Here is an 18,644-nt window from a genome sequence, read left to right on the forward strand (position 1 = left end):
CCTGAGTCAGCGTGATACACACTCTTTCAATTCATTACCACTTTGAGCCGTGAACTATCTTGTCCAACCACTCAGAACCAAATCCTTCAGATTGAATTTTGTACCGTGTTACATCAATTCGAAAACACCGAAACTCAACGATTGACCGAATCACCAAACCCTCACTTCACTTCCATCTCGCAAACCTAACCCTCCTCACTCAACCTCCCCCACCTTTTTTTTCGGATCAAGGAACCCGCGGCCGTTTTCCAAATCCAAGCTATCTCTCAATCCGTCCACCAGATCGTGCCTCGGCTTTTTTTCTCGAATGCTCGATCGTCGCAAGCGAGCCGAGGGTCGAAACGCGGGGTTGCAGTGCCAAAAGGAGGAAAGATTGGTTGCTACCCCACACGGGTTTGCCATGGGAATTCATCATTTGGTGTTCGAAATAGCTTGGTATACCCCGGATTTGCTCTTCAGCTTGCTGTGGGCCGGGGAAATGTGTTAAATAGCTCGAAATGGAGCTGTAGTTCTCCTCTTTCCATGCCTAACCTCCCTTGAATGATTGTGAAATCTGTTTGCTTCGTTCTCAAGTTTGTCTAATACCTCTATTCAACATGGCTCTCCATTCACGATGGTCTAAAGCCATTCCAAAATGCTCCCTGCAGCAATGGGTCTTTGGTTCAGCCTCCGAGCCCATGGAAGAGGGCGATAAGCCCATCCTCATCGACGCAGACCGCCCAGACACGCACTTCCTCACAAAGGAGCAATTCCGACTTCTCTCCAAACAAGTTGCCCTCGGTCTCATGAAAGCCGGTCTGCAGCCAGGAAATAGAGTGCTCATGTTTTCCAACAACAACATCTACTTCCCATGCATATTTCTGGGCATCTTGATGAGCGGCGCTATGTTCACCGGTGCCAATCCCGCCTACACACCCCGAGAGCTTGCGTATCAGCTCAAAAACTCTGAGGCCACGCACATGTTTGTTGTTGTTAACCAACTACCTACCGCTTTAGAGGCTGCCGAGACAGTCGGTCTCCCAAAGGAGAACATCTTTGTCATCGATCCATCTGTGCTCCCGCCTGTTGGAACAACACCGATTGCATCCTCGATTACGAAGGACGGTCTTCGCATGTGGACGGATCTTGTAGCCGATAACCAAGCACAAGCTAAGAATTGGGAATGGACAGAGCCCGCAGATCCAGAGACAGCAGGGTGCTGCCTCAACTATAGCAGCGGCACGACGGGCGTTCCCAAAGGCGTTGAGATCACTCACACCTCATACGTTGCCAACGGCTTAGGTGTTGTCCTCATTTCAGACCTAGAACCTGATACCGAGCTACAAAAGCGAACCAAGAGTCTCGCCTTTCTCCCTATGTATCACGCATACGCGCAAACATATTTCATCTCCATCTATCCCCATCTCAACATTCCTGCATACATCATGCCCGCCTTTGACTTCGAGAAGATGCTACAGCACATTCAGCGCTTCCGTATCACAACCCTTCTCTGTGTCCCTCCCATTCTGGTCTACCTGTCAAAGCATCCTCTCGTCAAGAAATACGACATCAGCAGTGTCGAGCGCCTCGGATCTGGCGCTGCACCTTTGAGTAAAGAGGTTGCGACGAGTGTTGAGAGACTGTGGGCTGATGGAAGCGTCAACGTCAAGCAAGGTTGGGGTATGACAGAGGTTACCTGCACCAGTATGACTTGGGACCCTCGGGTCGTGTGCGATCCTTCTGCGGTCGGAGAACTGGCGCCGAACTATTCGGCAAGGCTTATGCATTTGGATGGACAGACACCAGTGACGAAGCCCGGTGAGCGAGGTGAGCTTTGGGTCACGGGACCTACGTTGATGAAGGGATATTGGAAGAATCCCAGTGCTACAGCTTCAACAATCCATGTTGATGAGAATGGCACGAGGTGGTTGAAGACGGGCGACATCGCATTCGTCGAGTCCTTCAAACCTGGAGCCATCTTCCATATCGTCGATCGAATCAAGGAGTTGATCAAAGTCAAGGGCAACCAGGTTGCGCCAGCAGAATTAGAAGCCGTGCTCCTAGACCATCCCGAGATCGCAGACGCTGCAGTCGTTGGTGTACCATATGAAGGCGATGAGGTCCCTCGCGCATATCTCGTCAAGGTCCCTGGATCACAAATCACCGAGCAGCAGATAATTGATTGGATGGAGGCTAGAGTTGCCAAGTATAAGCGTCTCAAGGGCGGTGTACGTTTCGTGGATATGATCCCCAAGAACCCGGTAAGTGAGATCTATGAGCTTTATTTGATGTCACTAACTTTGTGTTTTTAGTCCGGAAAGATTTTGAGAAGGGAACTGAGGGAGAAGGCGAAGGAGGAACTGGACGCCAACAGAGCACCCTCATCGCGGCTCTAAAGAGAAGTCATATCTTGGCTCCAATACGTTGTGGAATAGAACGAATGCATCAAGACAGAGATTGGCGAAGCATGAGAACATTGTGCCGTTTTAGCGTAAATATATTCGTATTTTATGGTACTTGTACAGAAGCATATCAGCTTCTCTCTGATGAACTATCATTGTGGCCGAAAGTAACTTGAACAGGTACCAATATGCCAACCTTGGTCCTGGCTATCAAACATTCCTCCCTCCAAAATCTCGTCTGCCATTGTAATGCAGCCGGATAAGCTCAAACATATCAAAAAGGGATAACGAGCCCAATGCTTTAGACCTGTTCCACAAGTGTGAAACCGAACATCTCATTGTCGACCAGTGGTAAAACATGAGTCTGCTGAAGAACACAGTCCGAGCAGTATCTTCTCCCTTGCCCCTTCACAAGTTGTCGAGCTTGGCTCATCATTTGTGAGCGCGCGCCTGGTAACTCAACCCTCAATCCATGGGCACATCTGCCTGCTGACCATCCACCCGGGCGAGCAGTCCATACTGCTCAATCACCGCACGAAGTTCTTCGAGTGACGAACCTTTCTCCTGGAGTAACTTGTCAAGAGTTGCAATGGCCGAAGGACTAGTTCTGACCAAAAGTTGAAGGAACTCAGTGTATTTGACAGTCATGCCGAGTCTCTCAGCGACTGTCTTCTTCTCCTCGATCTGGGGCGTCTCTCTGTTCATGAACTCCAGAGCAGGGCGCGCGGCCTCTTCTGTCTGCTGGCATGCCAAGTGAGCCACGCCAAGTTCCGCCTCGGCTTCCTTAAGAGCGCTGGCTTTGGCGGCCAACTGAGCCAAAACCTGTTGCTCTACGGCCTGGAAATTCTCGGCGGAGGATGGCATACAGAGTTTCTGCGAGTCGGCGAGATTCTTGAGACAGTTGTTGAGGGTTTCGCTCTCCGTTCGGAGGTTTTCGACTTTGGCCTCGGCTTGGAGAGAATATCCTTGTGCGGCTCGATATGCCTCGAGGCAGGGCTGGTGCAGCTCCAGCTCGTGGTTGATGTGATGCTGTTGAAGCTCCACGGTGCCGAGGAGACGCTCGTGTTGCTTACGCAAGTCTTGAACATGGATCTCGAGGTGGTGATGAAAGGTGTCGGTCGCCTGCATCCCCGGGGGACGGTCGTGAAACTGTCATCCCATTAGCAAATCCCTCATAACAGGCAAGGATTGAGAGCTTACATTATACTGATCAGTCATCACGAGAGGTGTAGGAGCGGCTGGCTGAAGAGGCTGTAGATATGATACCGTCTGGTAGCAGGCACGTTTGTTGGACTGGTTGGCAGACGTCGCCGAGGCAGAACGGTCTCGCTTGTTGGGAGGTGCATAAGTCACTGGAGAGGGTGCAGTAGGAGCCTCTTCGGGTGAACTAGACTCGGCTGGCGTGATGGTGTTTTCGTTGTGAGTGACGGCGACGATACTATCAGCAGTGGCCTCCTGCTCACGAGCGACATCTGAGAGCTTCTGAGAATTGATGGCAACCAAGATGTTTGCGAGCCCGCCACGATGTGAATGCTCGTCGGCCGTGGCCTCATCGTCGTCATCCGTGGCCCCAATCTCGTGCTCATATTCACGCTGAGCATCAGGCTTCGAAGTACTTCGGGTGCAGCTTGCGCGCATGTTTGCACCAACGAATTCTCTGGTGGCCTTGATATCTCTCATACGAAGTACCTTCTGCTGGCCATGGCGGACTTCCTCCTGGAGATGGTCTTTGATGGCAGACACATCGCAAACTTTGATGCCTTCTTCGACTAAGTTGGCCAAGTCTCCAAACATTTTGCGATTCTATTGCGTAGGTAGGAACTCAGCCAACCACTCCCAAGGCTTGTCGCCCACGACGTCTTCAATGCGGTGAACGTAGCGTAGAATGGATGCTCTGTCTCCCGTTTGTTTTTCAACGACGTTCGATGGCAACACAATCTCCTCAAGGTCAGCGGTCGGGGTTGCGGCTGGAGCAGGAGATGACTGGGCTGGCGAGGCTGCTATCGCTTCAGCGTGCGCCATGACTGCCACGAAGTTGAGAATTATACAAGATGCGCAGTCGTGGGCAGGACGTCAGTAATGGGGATAAAGTAAAGGGTGAGATGTAAAGACAAGAAAAGAAGAGCAGAGACATCAAAACAGAGCAGAACTTCTCATGAGCAGCAGCGCGCTTGTGTGACACAAGCACGTGACTGTACCCTCTCTCTTCATGCTGTGTAACATGACAGCCTGAGATTCATAGGCTGTGAGTCATCGTTATCATCAGTAAGTCTGCACTGGCGTCGTGTTTATGAGGTTGGCTAATTTCCTACAGTGCCAGCCAGTGGTTGTCATGGATACCGCGATGTCCTTGACGAAGGACAGGCGGAAACTGGAAAATAAGCAATAACAAACAAACAGACTACCTCATTTGGGTTCTCAATGTGTTTGAAGACTTGAAGCTCTTCGGGGTGGCAGTTTGCTGAGTGTAAAGTCTCAAATGTCATGCCACATTCAAGGACAAGCCGTATCATCGCGCTTCCGGTCGCGTGGAAATCGAGTATACCCAAATTGCAAGAAGAAACCCATCTTTAAGAAACAATTATTAATACTATTATGCGTGTACACGTACAGATCCGTTCATCTTTTGCATATCCAATCTGATGTGCTTTTCACAATACTTTGATCCATTTCTTTTTAGGCAAAGCATTTTTACTTGACGGACGTTGGTCTTTCTACATGAGAGCGAACAAGAACATCATGGGTGCCCAAGCCATTCCGATAGCCGCGACTCCGGTGCTGAGAGAGTTGGCACCAGCAGTGGGAACAGGTGTAGCAGGAATAGGCGCAGGTGTAGTTGGGGTGACGACAGGAGGGGCAGTAGGAACCTACTCAGGTCAGCTTCTTCATCAAGTGTTCTCAAAGTATCTGGACTTACGACAGGCGGCGCGGGGACAGCCGGTGCAGCGGATGTCGGTCCCGGAGCCTTAGACTTGGCCGTGGCGCTCGGGACGGCGGTGATAGTAACGCCAGCAGCCTGGCAGAGTTGAATACCAGCAGAAATCGCATCTTTTGATATCAGCGTATGCTTATGTTGTGTCGACGAGAGTGTTCAAACTTACCAGCGGCCTCACGAGGGCGGCAGCTGGTGCCGACGCAGCTAAGGTAGGATTCGGCGAACCCCGGAGCTTTGCAGACGCAGCCGGGATCTTCAGAGCCGCACTTGCTATCTTGGATGGCCTTGAGCGCACATGGTCGCTGTTTGGAGATGTTAGTTCAGCCTAGCCATGAGAGTAGTGGTATGATTGACTTACTGCACACTCGGGAAGGACACCGCCGCCGTCGCCTTGTCCTCCGGCCTGGGAAGTTGACTGCGCCAAGACAGACGAGGAGAGAAGAGCAGTAGTGATAAGGAAGAAGGACTTCATTTTAAAACTGGTTGTAGGTTTGTATTAAGGTAGGCTGTGAGTGATATAAAGTCCCAGGTTGTCCAAGAGTGATAATCAGTGATTAGTGATCGGTCGTTCGAAAAACTCGCCAAGAAACATGGGGTTTATCAGTTTATATAGGTGACTACTTCTTCATAAAGTTCAATAAAACACCAAGAACAGAAGTGTAATGGAGCTGGAATGAGCCACCACGCGAGCTCCGCCGTTTGGGAGGCTGGATAGACTCCGGCAAGCACGTGTAACTAACGTTCCTATTCGCCCAAAGCTCAAGCTTAAGCTCAAGGTTCGATGGTTGCAGCGGCTCAGATCGAGGGTGCAAAGTCAGGAGATATCCAGGCCAATCGGGTTGACCAGAGGGCTGGCCCCGTAAAGGGACACCCGAAGAACGTATACAGCTTCAAAGCAAGCTGGCGAGTGATCGTGATACAGGAGTCCAACGACAGGCAAAGCTTCGTATTGATTCGCAACATCGCCAAGTATAGATATGATCAAACTCGGTACAGCTCAAAATGAGGTCAGGCAGGTCAACAGCAGTAGCACCATGTGCCGTACTCGTTCTATGGTATCTTCATTGGTCAATTATATTTTAATGGATGCATCGTATTTTTCGACGCCTTGGCGTTATAGTTCAAGCCTCAGCGACATTGCCTTGGTACCTTGTCGGCTTGTCAGCCTTACGGTTCAAGAGCCTTTAGCTATCGATAGAGCTGACGTAGTGCTACCAAGACCTCCTTCACTATAGTTATCAGAAGCAAATCCATGATGCTGAGCTCGGGGAGAGCGTTGGGGGCAACCGTCTCACTTTGTTTCCTCGGGATGTCCATTGAGAAGGAATGCTATGTGCATCTTGATCTGAACTCAATTGAAGTTCTGGGGTTAATGTCAGAAAAAGCTATTCATCATGACTTCATCTTTGAGGGGGTAAGTATCGATCGGCAGGGCGAGCTGCGGGTGGCTTGTCAAGCTTTGGTTTGGCTTCGGCTACATCGATTGGCGCGTTCTTCGACGATTTAGCTTATCTATCTCTTCATCATGGCATTTCTATTCGTGTACTCAATGATCTGGCTTGCCCTTTCCATCACAGCTCCAGCTACGAGTTACATTGTCATCATGCCGGGGAACACACTGTCCCATTTGTGTTCTTGTGTCAGGTCGCTTGGGGAAAAGACTCCGAATAAGTTTATGGCAGGACTTTGGTGCTAGACGTCAGCTGAAACGCACGTATTGGTGGCACGCATGTTGCTGCGTCTGTAGTGTAACGCGCGACCTTCGATGACTCCTTTATAACTCGTATTAAGCTGCATGATGCTTGAGTTTAGAGTTACTCAACACGGATATCCCGGCACAATGCCATCATTTGCATACGAGGTGCATGAGACACAGTAAAAGAGTAGATATCATCGCCACGACAGGGAGGAGCACGTTGTTGCGATACGCAAACGGAGGCATGCCATACTAAGAACTTGACCTTCGGATTGTAGCTGTAATAGGGAGAGAGAGGTACTGATTGAATCATGCATGATTCATAAGGATGGTAGTTAAGATGAGTACAAAAATAAAAAGTAAAGATTGCGGTTTATGTGGATCGAACACATGACCTTCAGATTACGATTCCCAAAGTTTGACTTCAGTCTGACGCTCTCCCAACTGAGCTAAACCCGCCAATCAACTAAGCGATAGAGAATTAGGCTTCTTATTCAGAATATGATCCAAGCTCCTGACTGCACTCCCTTGATTCCCTGCTGAAGCTTCCCAGCATCACGTTCTTGAAGACTCAAATGAGTAAACAGCCGGTTGTCATTCTACGCTCGTAGCCTTGCTTTGCAGGCCGCTATTACTTCTAGATTTATTAGTTGGCAGCTAGTCCGATAAGCGACGATGTGGTTAGCATTCAAGGCCCCAGAAGTTGTTTGGCAGTTGCGTTTGCTCGTGGATAGCGACAGAGCCTCATGTCCAATTTGTCCCCCCATGGTCATTATTTGGCATGTCACAAGTGAATCGGGATCCCGCTCCTCTCATTTCCAGACACTAATAAAAGCGGCTGTTCGGGAAATTCTCGCTTGGCTGAGGTTATAGCTTGATTGAAGGATTCGAGAAGCCTCCCTTAACCTTCCTTTGCCCTATTAATGCTCACTGTTTCAAGCCAACAGAAGCAACGCGTCTGGTGCGCTGTGTTTCTTTTATACTACCAAGGCTTCCTTCCATTGTATCATTTGGCAAAATGACACCATCGTGATGCCTATGACACTGTTGCACAAGGCTGAGCAGGGCAAGCACGATCCTTCGCGTTTCATCGACGATAGCGGGACGCCATGATTGGCACTCCAAGCATCGCATCTAATTTAACTCCCCCACTGACCGACCGAGCGAGCAAGGAGACTTCACGGATATAAACAACGCCTTGTCAGCCCTTCACTCTTCATTCCCAGAATTACAAGACAATTAATTCCATCTCGACTGACCATGGCATTCACCAAAGTCGCGTTGCTCTCTTTCCTTTCGCTGGTCGCCGCCAGGGACGCGCTCCAACGCCCCACCGAAAGCCCTGTTCTCGGCGAAGTCACCCCACAGGGCTGCTTCAGTGCCCTCCCCAGCCAAGCCGATGGACGATCCGACACCTTCAACAGCGTCGGCTCATGTGCCCAGTACTGTCAGACGCAGAAGAAGACGGTCGCGATACTCAAGGGTGTAGAGTGCATTTGTGCTGATATCTACCCGGCCAAATCTGCCTTAGTAGACGACGACAAGTGCGATACGCCTTGCCCTGGATACGCCAAAGACGCCTGTGGTGGAGAGGATGCCTACGGTGTTTTCAACCTCGGTGTGGACTTGTTGCCTGGCAATGAGGGAGACAAGGGGCCATCGGGTACAACTGCTCAACCAACAGGTTCGACCAAAACTGCTGTTGTGACGACTGCGACTGAAGTCTCTACCACCGACGCTGATACGACTTCTGCGCCTAAGACTGAGGCCGAAGAGACAACATCCGCTACCAAGCCTGAAAGGGCTTCCGCGACCGAAGCGACAACGAGCGACAGCACTGCGGTGTCTACGCCCAGCGCATCTGCATCGTCTGTCCCCGACAACGCGGCGCGCAGACTCAATAACCCCATCGGCAACTTGGCTGGACTTTTGCGACGCCTGCTATATATAATGTTGAACTAGTGGTGGGGATTGAGGGTTGGTCTGTGATGTATGGTATCAGTTGAGCAACAGATTGCCCCAGACCATAGAGGATCCTGTCGATGCACACACGGTAGACTTAGGCTCACGCATGAATTAATCATAAAACTTTGAGCTCTCGAAGCTTCTGATGACAGGGTCCTCCTTTATGGGATACTGATTGTGTGCTCCAGTGCATCTTCAATCACTGTAAATTGGGGGCACATCCATGTAGAGTACCTTCGACTGCCAATTGGCCAATTATCCGTGCCTGAACAGTTAACACTTCAATCTCTGCAACAGCTATCTTCTTTCAAATCCTGTCGCTTTACTATTCATGGCAGGCCTTGATAATGTGCTGCTGGTCAGAATGCGCCCTGGGATTGAATGTGCTGTCGCCTGTTGAAAATAAAGTGAAACAAGCCGCTATATTTTAGGGGATGTGCACTGTTTCCCAGTGCGATCCTCCCTGTTCATCCACTCCATACGAACGCCAAACAACCCTGGGCTACGGTCGGTTCTCTGAGAAGGCCAACAGGCTTCACAAGCCTCATCTTTTCGATGCATTCAATCTCTCAACGTGATGGACACCAGTTTCAAATCTCACGCGTTTATCTCCACAGCGAACGATATGGTATTCGGGTTTTCATATGCTCATCAACAAACGATATATATTGCCCAGCCCAAACAAGCTGGTCCTCGTCTGGTACAAAACGAAACATCTGCGGCTTCATGAACACGTCAAAACCGTCGATGCACCATTCGGAACCTTGATGAAATTCGGCGGCCCAGACAACTCCTCATCGGGACGCGCCTTCTTCTCCTCTTGCAAAGCCCACTCGATTGTCCTCGGCGTATCAGTAGTCCAAACGAGCCTCATGAATATCCCCGTATATTTGAGCTCAGAAGAGTGCGTCGAAACCCAGTGCTCTACACCTCCAACCTTTCGATGCAGTCCAAGACCCCCTTTTGCGCCATAACATGTTTGGATGCCACCAGTATGACTCTCTTTAAGGCCGTGCAGCATCGCAAGTTTCTTTGTCTTGGGCTCTGATGCGAGGAATGCTTCGAGGGGTTTTGCGTCGAGTTGCACGCCATGAGGGGAGTCCATAATCACTTCGTGAACTTCTTTGCCGTTGACGGTATGAGACCAGATTATAGCAAAGACAAAGTTAAGTACGCTTTTGCCGAGGATCATCAGTGGTGTGAACCAGCTTGGAACAGGATCGCCCGGGTGAAGGTTTGGTGAGTTCCAAGTTGTCGCCGAGGAATCGAAGTTATTAATAATTTTGATGGTCTGAAAGTGATTCCAAGGTTCGATGATGGCTGCTCCAGGTGCTGTTACTATGACGGGAATCTCGGGAGGAAACGTCTTCAGTGTTTGTGGATGGAGATGATCAGAGTAAAAGAAACCAAGAAGGATAGCATCGAGTTGTCTTGTTGACTCTTGGGCTTGAGCATTTGCTGGTAAATGCGCCGAGGCAGCTTTCTCAATCTCGCGAACTAGATTCTCCAGGTCTCCAAAGGTAGAAATGCCTTCCTTTTCAACACGAGCAAGGTGTACGAACCATGGATGTCCAACATGCGCGGCTCCATTCAACCATGGTTCAAAAGCGAGATGGTAGAAGACTTTCCCGGTAGCAGCCCTCTCTGCCTCAGGCCGAGGGAAAGACATCAACCAGCTGTTGTCGCCATTGAGAGATGTGAGTATGGGTCGGAGCGGTTTGCTTGGATCCGAGAGGTGTTTTGTAACGGTTTCTTGCGGTGATTCAGCCATTTTGTAGTTCTATATATGCACTAGTGGAGTTGAACATGTTAAGAATGGTTTATTAGGGTTGAGCAACTTGAGCTTAAGAAGTGGAGGAGTCAATGACGGCATGGGGCGACGAGATCCTTAGCTCATTCCAAAGAAAGCGGCGGTGCAACGTCGTAGACGCCCGCTCATCTTAGCTAGTTGGCGATCTACGGGGTATCGTCTTGGGTCCATCAGTGACGCGGGGGCACGGGATGGGAACATTCAGGGTCTACAAAGAAACAGCCCCATAACCACGAGAGGTCTGTCGTGTTCTTTGGCTACAGCAAAATGTCTCGTAGATACTATTGTGCTGATTGAATCTGTCGCTAAAGAGAAGGTGGACTCTGGTGCAACTTTGGTCAGAATCCCCGTTGTCTCACCAGCAGTCAGCAAGCCGAACTAAAATCTCATTGACCGTCCCCGGGGCAAAAGCGGGATTCCGGCTGCTATCTCCGCAATGCTGGAAGGGCAGAAGGGTGACAGAAGATCGACTGGTCGAGAATGCAAATGCTCAATCCCTTGCCCAGGTCTTCAACTGTCATCACAGGACGACGAATAGGCAATCTTATGCCTAAGCCTACGTGGAATTACGCTGTGGTGTTGACTGCAAGCAAGGCTTCCACTTGATCCTCGGCACCCTTTCCGACGATTTCCTTCAACGGTATTGAAGGTTGCATGAGCTACCACTTACCCTGTATGAGCTTAGATCAAAACGTCAATTTCCATTTTGCGGGGTATTGCATGCATTTAATTAAAGAAATATACATCGGCAATCGGTCAAGGCACTTTATTACACTTGGTCACGCTCGGAGTGGTCGGTTGTTGACCCTCGGAAGGTCACGGGTTATTCAGGATGGATTTACGTGTAATGGCGGGTGTCGCTACGGCGTTTTGGTACCCATAACACGACCCGGAACGTCGGGACTAGGACAAGGTTAATATGCCTGCAGATTGGGAAGTTTTGTTTTTGGCTCTAGTCAGATGAGCTCACGCGGAGGATAGCAGGTGAAGCATTGATGTCGACCATATCTATCTACTAGAGGCTCAACATTGAGGTCTGGGCATCAGCTGACAACGGTTCACAGGACTAAGAGAGAAAAATACTACGAGCATTACAATCGATACTCCAAAGAACATATCGATAGCTATTTATATTTTTGTGACTGCAAAATCACTGTGTGTACTGTAGTCTATACCCATGTTCTGAGCTAATGTCGGACCGACGCCAAGGATCACGGTGGGAGGAAAGGAATGGCGATTTTGGCCGATTGACAGGTTGGCCTTCGCTTATTAGACTTTCATCTTTATAAAATGCAGGCATTCTAATTGATTTAGTGGAGGAGTATCGTAAACCCCTCTTGACAACCTCGGTGCTATAAAAAATAACATATTTTACCCGAGGCACGGCCTTAACTCCGCGGGCTTTGATCCGTTGATAGACACAGAAGCTCTTCCACTCAATTATTGGTAATCAATTCCTGGATATTTAGTTGTCTCACAAATCGACAAAGATGCCAAGTGATTTCTCTTCTAATTAAAGAAGGTCTTAGTAGAGACCCGCTCGGGTTGCAACAATGCCGAGGAATATGCTACTTAAACTTACTCAGTACTATGGAGCAATAGTCCAAAAGCGACCAAGATGAGATGCCTGTGTCCCTGCATCTTCTAGTTCATTATCATTGTCATACTGGCTGCTGCTCGTCGGGCTGAAAAGAGTAAGTAGTTCGTTCCAGATTATAAGCATGAGGGCCACGAGCCGTTACAGGGATGCAACAGGCTGCTTAGAGACAAAGCCACATAATAGCGTTGTCATAGCGTTCAAAGGATTTCCGGGAACCATTCCTAGCGATGAAATCAGGGGTCCAGTCGATCCAAGGACGGCCAAGTCTTGTCTGTTCCAAACAAAGCCACAAAAGTCGTGTGATATCAGGAGCGTCCCGGATACATGGAAATGGCTTCCTAGTTCTTACTCCAGGTCTAAAAAACCATTGGTCTGTCCGTGCTAAGTCTCGATCGGTTGTCGGAGGCTTTTGGTCCCAGCATCGCCAGTGATCACCGCTAACAAGTGCCATAACAGGTATGAAGGTTTCTCCAACAAATGAAGCTATCGGGCTTTCGGGAATAGTGCCATTGGGCCCGATTTCTGAAGCGAGGACCCCTTGCAATCGCACTAATCTGCCGTGCATATAACCCCTGTCGTTACCCCTGAGTCCGTGATGAAGCTCCTCCAGAAGTTCAGGTCATTGTTTTCCCGGGAAGATTATGGAGTATGAGTACTTAACGTTGAGCGTTATCTATGGTGGAAAATAGCATCATGAACTTTTGAACGAGCTTGGCGGACAAGATCAGCGACGGCTGACTGTACGCTCTGACAATCTCCACAGAATATCTTGTATATCTGTGGCTCTAGGTTACAATCATGCGATTTCCCACGTCCGGGATCCTGGGTCGAGTCATTGTCTGCAGCAGGGCTTCAAGCCACGAACTTGGCAGCTGTGCGTCAGCAAGAAGCAAAAGTTCGCTTAAGTTAGTGGTTTCTCAGATCTACGCGGGGATTCGACTGGCTGCGCACTGATTCCAGCTGTGCATGCCACGCAAAAAAAGAGCCTTTAGCAAAAACATTAACTGGCATGACCCCAGCAAGCCATGGGGACGCTTCAAACTGAAAACAGTCACTCGAAGCGCTGGGTGCAGATCCGTCGATCGAGCTCACGAGTCAGTACCCCCTGGCCGGGCTAGGCGTTGTCCGCGAGATATCCTTGGTCACGAGCCTCGATAAGGTTCACTAGACCGTGCTACTAAGAAGATGGGATGGGTGGAGAGTCAAAACGCGGGGAATGGGCCAAACTCTGGAATACCCGGCGCATTTGGAGCCGTTGCTAAAAAGGAGGGAGAGGGCCAGTTGCTCAAAATGCCAGCCCTGCGCTGCCAGGAATTTCGTATTTGTTTTCTGCGCTTGTGAGTGTGGGTTTCGACATCGCATCGCCATCATGCTTGATGAGAGCGCGACATCAGTGGACCCCCAGGGTCTAGGGCGTGTTCTGCTTATTGTCCCCATCCTTTTCTTGATCCTTACAGCGATAATTGTTATTCTGAGATGTGTTGTTCGGTTGAAGTATCGTCTCTTCGGAATCGATGATGGTCTCATGCTTATCGGATGGGTGAGTCTATGTCACAGTGAGACAAGACAAAACAAAACACGTTACTAACCCGGCCAGATACTACACGTTGCATTCACTGCTGTTGGTATACGTGCCGTTTACGCAGGCGTGGGAACAAAAGACAAAGACCTTAACGCATATCTTCAAGTCGATGGTCGAAAGGTATTTACTTCATCTTGAGCATCAATCAACTTAACGCCTCTGCTAACTAATGTGTAGTGGATGTGGATTGGCCAAATAATCTACGATTTCTCATTGACGCCTCTCAAATCGTCCATCTGCGTTACCCTCCTACGCATCGCCGTCACCAAAACTCATCGAATCATTGTCTGGGCAACTCTCATCTTTACTATTATCACTATGATGTATAACACCATCGGCACCTTTTTCGCATGCATGCCCATCTCTGCCAACTGGAACGACCGAAGAAATTGTTCTGTGCCATTCATAATGAGTCTAGGCTATGTCGTGTCCATCAGCGCCGTTATTACGGATTGGATTTGTGCTATTTTACCTATCTTTATGCTCTACAAGTCCCACATGAGGAAAGCCACCAAGGTCTCTGTCAGCATCATTCTTGGTCTGGCTGCATTGTAAGCTATAATGTCACCCTCAGTTTTCATGTCTAACTTTGCATTAGGGCCTCGCTCTGTACTATTGTTCGAATACCTTATTTGAGCGCGTTCTCGCATCCTGATAATTACTTATGTCAGTATCCCAGGAGAGTGGCTTTAGCCTTTTTGGCTACCGTACTGACAAGACTAGACAACGTCGGAAACATCGTACTATGGTCCACTCTGGAGTCGGGAATTGGAATTATCGCTGGATCCTTACCATCACTACGAAAACTCGTCAGCTCTCATTTCCATTTCGATTCGTCGACGGGTAGCTCCCCAGCTCACATTACGCCATTTTCTGGAACCAGCAGAGCCGTCATCACTTCACAATCAGTGTCGGCAGCACGCCGAACTCACAGGGGCCAGGTTGGCGATAATTGGGAGCAGCTTGATGATGTTGTTGAGGGCACCTCCAGTCAGAAGATTTATGTCAAGGTGGACTTGGAGATGCAGTCTTTGGAGAGACCAGAAACATCGAGAGAGTCACATGGGTCCCGTGAAGACCTGGTACATCCATAAATAGTATTTTAATATTATTTGTATTCTAGCTAGACTTTAAATGGGACAACAGTACAGAGAAATTTGCTCAGCCTTGCGTGTCGATGTTCTATATGCTGGTCGTACGCTGGGTCGAATGTTGACTTCTGAGGCCAATTCCATGAACTCTTGATGAAGTATTGATTGGAGAACTCATGAATTCCAAAACTATCTCCTGCAGTGCAGCTGACAGTGTAGGTGTTCTCTTATGCCTATTTTTATCTGTTGAGCTTATGACGGAATGTTAGGAGGACGCGAAGACTATGAATGGACTTCCTTGGGGAAATTTTGAGAGCGGTGAGATAGTAGGTTTCTATGACACGCTCACGTATAACCGTGAAGAGGAACCACGTTGGCCAGCTCAAACATGCTTTGCAAGTTACTCGACTTAAGTTATCGAAACATGATGGGCCAGCGTATCGATAAGATAAGGGTGCTAATCTCACACTCCCAATTGGTTGCATGATAATAAAGTGGACACGGCGTGTGAAAGGCACGAAATGCCGCTCGGTACGGAGTAGGTACTCGAGAAGAAGCAATTGCGTGCGTTCCATAATCCTTTCATTGGAAATTTGAGAATAAGCTAGTATTGGACACACCAGGAGAAACTTGCGATGCCGTTAGTGACGCTGTCAGTGAGTGTTGAGTAGGTTGGTGATCATTCAACTCAGCTGTCAAAGGGGTTCGCTCCCCTGGAGATTGGATCGACAGCTCGTAAATCGTAATTCCGCAATGACGTATAGACACTTGCAGATTTACTGTTGTAATGCTAAGGTAATGATCTACTAATTGGCTCTGTTGCACGGCTGTTGTTAGGGTCGGCTATGGGATGTCTTGGCGATAGCTTCCCCACTCGGCATTGATTGACTCTCCTCTTTGGTGCCCAGAAGCGATTACTATCTAGGTAGTTTCACCTTACAATGCTCAGTAGACTCGTCACGTCTCTACAGAACACATCGCTAGCCAGCATCATGCTTTCATTCTTGAGATCGTCAGGGCCAGCGCGCACTCAAAATGCCCAGAACAACCCAATTCTATACGAAGGCGGCAAGTCTTCCGTCACCTTCTCGGGACCCGGCTCAAAATACATCATGACCCATCGGATCCCTCCAACAGACAAAGAAAATGGCGTTTCAATCATCGCGCCTCCTTTTCACTATCATATCTACCAAGATGAATTCTTTCGCGTCCAGTCCGGCAGAGGGAACTTCTACCGCGGCCTCGACGCAAAGCCCTTCGCCGTCCTGTCCGACGACCCAGATGGCCAAGCTACAGCCTCGGTCAAGGCTGGATACTTCCACCGGTTTGAAAATGCGACCGAAGACAGAGATCTCGTGGTGGACATTCATTTGACTCCAGAATCGTATGAGAACGAACAGCAATTCTTCAGAAACTTCTTCGGTTACCTGGATGACTGCAAGGCGTCGGGTAGTGCACCTAGCATTTTTCAGCTCCTCGTTTTTCTTCACAGCGCCGATACTCCATTGGTGATTCCGATTCCTTGGGAGTTTCTCGGTCGGGTAGTCAGTCGGATCTTGCTTACAACTGCCGCTTACTGGGGCAGATTTGTGCTGGGCTACAAGCAGACATATCCGGAATACTATGATGCAAAGAAATCGATATAGCAGGGTGGCGGGCACCAATGAAGATACTTTTCAAGTGGTATATGCAATTCTATATGTGATTCGTCTTTCGATTTAAACAGGGCTCAGGCAACTACACCTACAACGTCTGCCTCCTTCTTGACATCGTCTTCCTTCCTTAAGCTTCCAGGGCCATCTTGAACTTGACGGACCTTGTAGCTGAACATATCATTCGAGGGAACTGAGTTCCTATCCTGCATCTTATTCGCAGTCTCAATTCCGATAACAGGAACGCGGTACTCGTACTTTACACCAGGACTTCCTGTCTGACCAGGGACGGCATAAGGAAAGGGTAGATACTCAGGCATTAGCCCAAGCTGTCGGAGCGCAGTACCTTGATCCCAAGAGATGTGTTCATGGTACAGCCGATCGCCCCGGATGTTGACAACGGCCGTGAATGGAATCTCTGCTCTTTGGAAGGTAGGTGGAATGCCAGGTAAGCTATGGGGAAGGCAGTTAGCACGAGAGGCTATGATGTTCTAAGGATACAGGAACTTACAGCCAGTCAATCTCGCGATCATGGGTAAATTTATAGATGAACTCGTCAATCACACGATCAATGCCTATCGTGCGACTAATAAGGTCAAGTGTAGTATCCAGGGAATTGTTGAAGATGAAGTTATCTCGGTAGAACTTTGTGAGACTGCTTCGGCCGATACCACCCGTCAACTAGAAATCGTTAGTCAATCAGAAATTTGTATATCCAGAAGAAGACCAACAGTTGGAACATGATTCACATAAGGTTCTTGGACCATTGTGCTCATCGTATGCTGCACCGAGCGATCACTGAACTCGTACCATGTATGCTCATCCCAAATAGCCTCGAGGTCAAAGAAGGGCCCATTGAGTTTGGGCTTCAGGAACTGAAGATTACGCGTGTGAGATACCGACTCAGTTGTATAGTGAAAGTGAGGATGCCCTGGAGTCGCGAAGGCATAACTTGAAGACTCCTTGTAAGGGTAGTGCGATTGACTTGAGGGCTTGAAGTCTTGGCCAGCAATGTGCTTCAACAGAGGCTTTTCGCTGGGGGCTAGAGTCTCTGCCGACTCTGCGTCGGCATAAAGAACGCTGGCAACAATCTCTGGGGTTTCGTCTATTCCAGGAGCAGCAATGTTCCATACTTTTGGTTCATACGCTGGAACAACGTCAGAAATAATGGATGAGTAGACGAGCACGCATCAATGACAACTTACAAACCAAGCCGACTTTATCGTTCATGTCACACTTCTCACATTGCTTCAAAGCATCGATGGCTTCTTTGAGAACAACTCGGCTGTCTTTTCCTTCGAATGCACCAGCTTCAATCTGCACAACGGCATAACCTTCCTCAGCCCACTTCACCAATGAGGAGGGGACACCTTCGTAGAAAGCCAACGGGTTCTCAGTAGCGGCAGAGAGGATAATGAGACCGGGGCCGTGGACTCGTCTAGAGAGCGGGTACAGCAATGATAGACCGGGTCTCAAGACCTGGAGATTGATGGATGGGAGAGGGGCTGGTGGCTTGCTGATGTCTGCGTACATGGCTAATGGAATGTGATGGGACAAGATGTAATGCGATATAATTTGACAAAGATGTATGCGAAGAAAGAGTGTTGATGGAATTGCTGTTATGGTCTTGGATTCGACTGAAGCTATCACCGTCTTCTTAAGCAACGAACAGCGGCATCACGTCTCATCCTGATTCAGCTGTCTATATCCGCATTGCCGAGATATTATGAAGAGCACATCGTCTGATCTCATGACAGAAGCCAATTTGACTCAATGTCCACATCTTGATTCAACTATACCGGTCATAGACACGAGGTCATTAGCAACGATTGCAATCAATTGAGTCAGATACGAGGGTGGAGTTAGCGAGATAGAGCCAAATGATAGCGCTTATCTCCCCCAGATTTTGGCACACTCAGCGGCTGTGCCCAC

General features: G+C 49.0%; 8 protein-coding genes across 8 annotated transcripts; 4 read left to right on the forward strand and 4 right to left on the reverse strand.

Annotated features, from left to right (window-relative positions):
• Positions 1-596: 596 nt before the first annotated feature.
• On the forward strand, positions 597-2,375 carry FSUBG_9230 (4-coumarate ligase; the record flags this gene model as incomplete). The annotated part of the gene is made up of 2 exons (XM_036687721.1): positions 597-2,240; positions 2,292-2,375. The coding sequence occupies 2 exons, from the start codon at positions 597-599 to the stop codon at positions 2,373-2,375; spliced, it is 1,728 nt and encodes a 575-aa protein (XP_036535286.1).
• A 471-nt stretch (positions 2,376-2,846) lies between these two features.
• On the reverse strand, positions 2,847-4,403 carry FSUBG_9231 (uncharacterized protein; the record flags this gene model as incomplete). The annotated part of the gene is made up of 3 exons (XM_036687722.1): positions 2,847-3,530; positions 3,582-4,184; positions 4,236-4,403. 3 exons carry the CDS (start codon positions 4,401-4,403, stop codon positions 2,847-2,849), a joined length of 1,455 nt encoding a protein of 484 aa, XP_036535287.1.
• Positions 4,404-5,095: 692 nt separating this feature from the next.
• Positions 5,096-5,788, reverse strand: FSUBG_9232 (uncharacterized protein; the record flags this gene model as incomplete). The annotated part of the gene is made up of 4 exons (XM_036687723.1): positions 5,096-5,248; positions 5,299-5,429; positions 5,483-5,618; positions 5,675-5,788. 4 exons carry the CDS (start codon positions 5,786-5,788, stop codon positions 5,096-5,098), a joined length of 534 nt encoding a protein of 177 aa, XP_036535288.1.
• A 2,484-nt stretch (positions 5,789-8,272) lies between these two features.
• Positions 8,273-8,974, forward strand: FSUBG_9233 (SLG1; the record flags this gene model as incomplete). Its single annotated transcript, XM_036687724.1, has 1 exon — positions 8,273-8,974. The coding sequence occupies one exon, from the start codon at positions 8,273-8,275 to the stop codon at positions 8,972-8,974; it is 702 nt and encodes a 233-aa protein (XP_036535289.1).
• Positions 8,975-9,701: 727 nt separating this feature from the next.
• FSUBG_9234 (uncharacterized protein) lies at positions 9,702-10,748 on the reverse strand (the record flags this gene model as incomplete). The annotated part of the gene is made up of 1 exon (XM_036687725.1): positions 9,702-10,748. One exon carries the CDS (start codon positions 10,746-10,748, stop codon positions 9,702-9,704), a length of 1,047 nt encoding a protein of 348 aa, XP_036535290.1.
• A 3,008-nt stretch (positions 10,749-13,756) lies between these two features.
• On the forward strand, positions 13,757-15,214 carry FSUBG_9235 (integral membrane protein PTH11; the record flags this gene model as incomplete). The annotated part of the gene is made up of 6 exons (XM_036687726.1): positions 13,757-13,927; positions 13,985-14,089; positions 14,147-14,520; positions 14,568-14,635; positions 14,693-15,051; positions 15,116-15,214. 6 exons carry the CDS (start codon positions 13,757-13,759, stop codon positions 15,212-15,214), a joined length of 1,176 nt encoding a protein of 391 aa, XP_036535291.1.
• A 787-nt stretch (positions 15,215-16,001) lies between these two features.
• FSUBG_9236 (ankyrin repeat domain protein) lies at positions 16,002-16,706 on the forward strand (the record flags this gene model as incomplete). The annotated part of the gene is made up of 1 exon (XM_036687727.1): positions 16,002-16,706. The coding sequence occupies one exon, from the start codon at positions 16,002-16,004 to the stop codon at positions 16,704-16,706; it is 705 nt and encodes a 234-aa protein (XP_036535292.1).
• Positions 16,707-16,789: 83 nt separating this feature from the next.
• Positions 16,790-18,245, reverse strand: FSUBG_9237 (carboxymethylenebutenolidase; the record flags this gene model as incomplete). The annotated part of the gene is made up of 4 exons (XM_036687728.1): positions 16,790-17,165; positions 17,224-17,393; positions 17,444-17,859; positions 17,918-18,245. The coding sequence occupies 4 exons, from the start codon at positions 18,243-18,245 to the stop codon at positions 16,790-16,792; spliced, it is 1,290 nt and encodes a 429-aa protein (XP_036535293.1).
• Positions 18,246-18,644: the final 399 nt, after the last annotated feature.

The sequence above is a fragment of the Fusarium subglutinans genome (assembly GCF_013396075.1).
Source record: "Fusarium subglutinans strain NRRL 66333 chromosome Unknown NRRL66333_c0000138, whole genome shotgun sequence".
Classification (NCBI taxonomy): domain Eukaryota; kingdom Fungi; phylum Ascomycota; class Sordariomycetes; order Hypocreales; family Nectriaceae; genus Fusarium; species Fusarium subglutinans.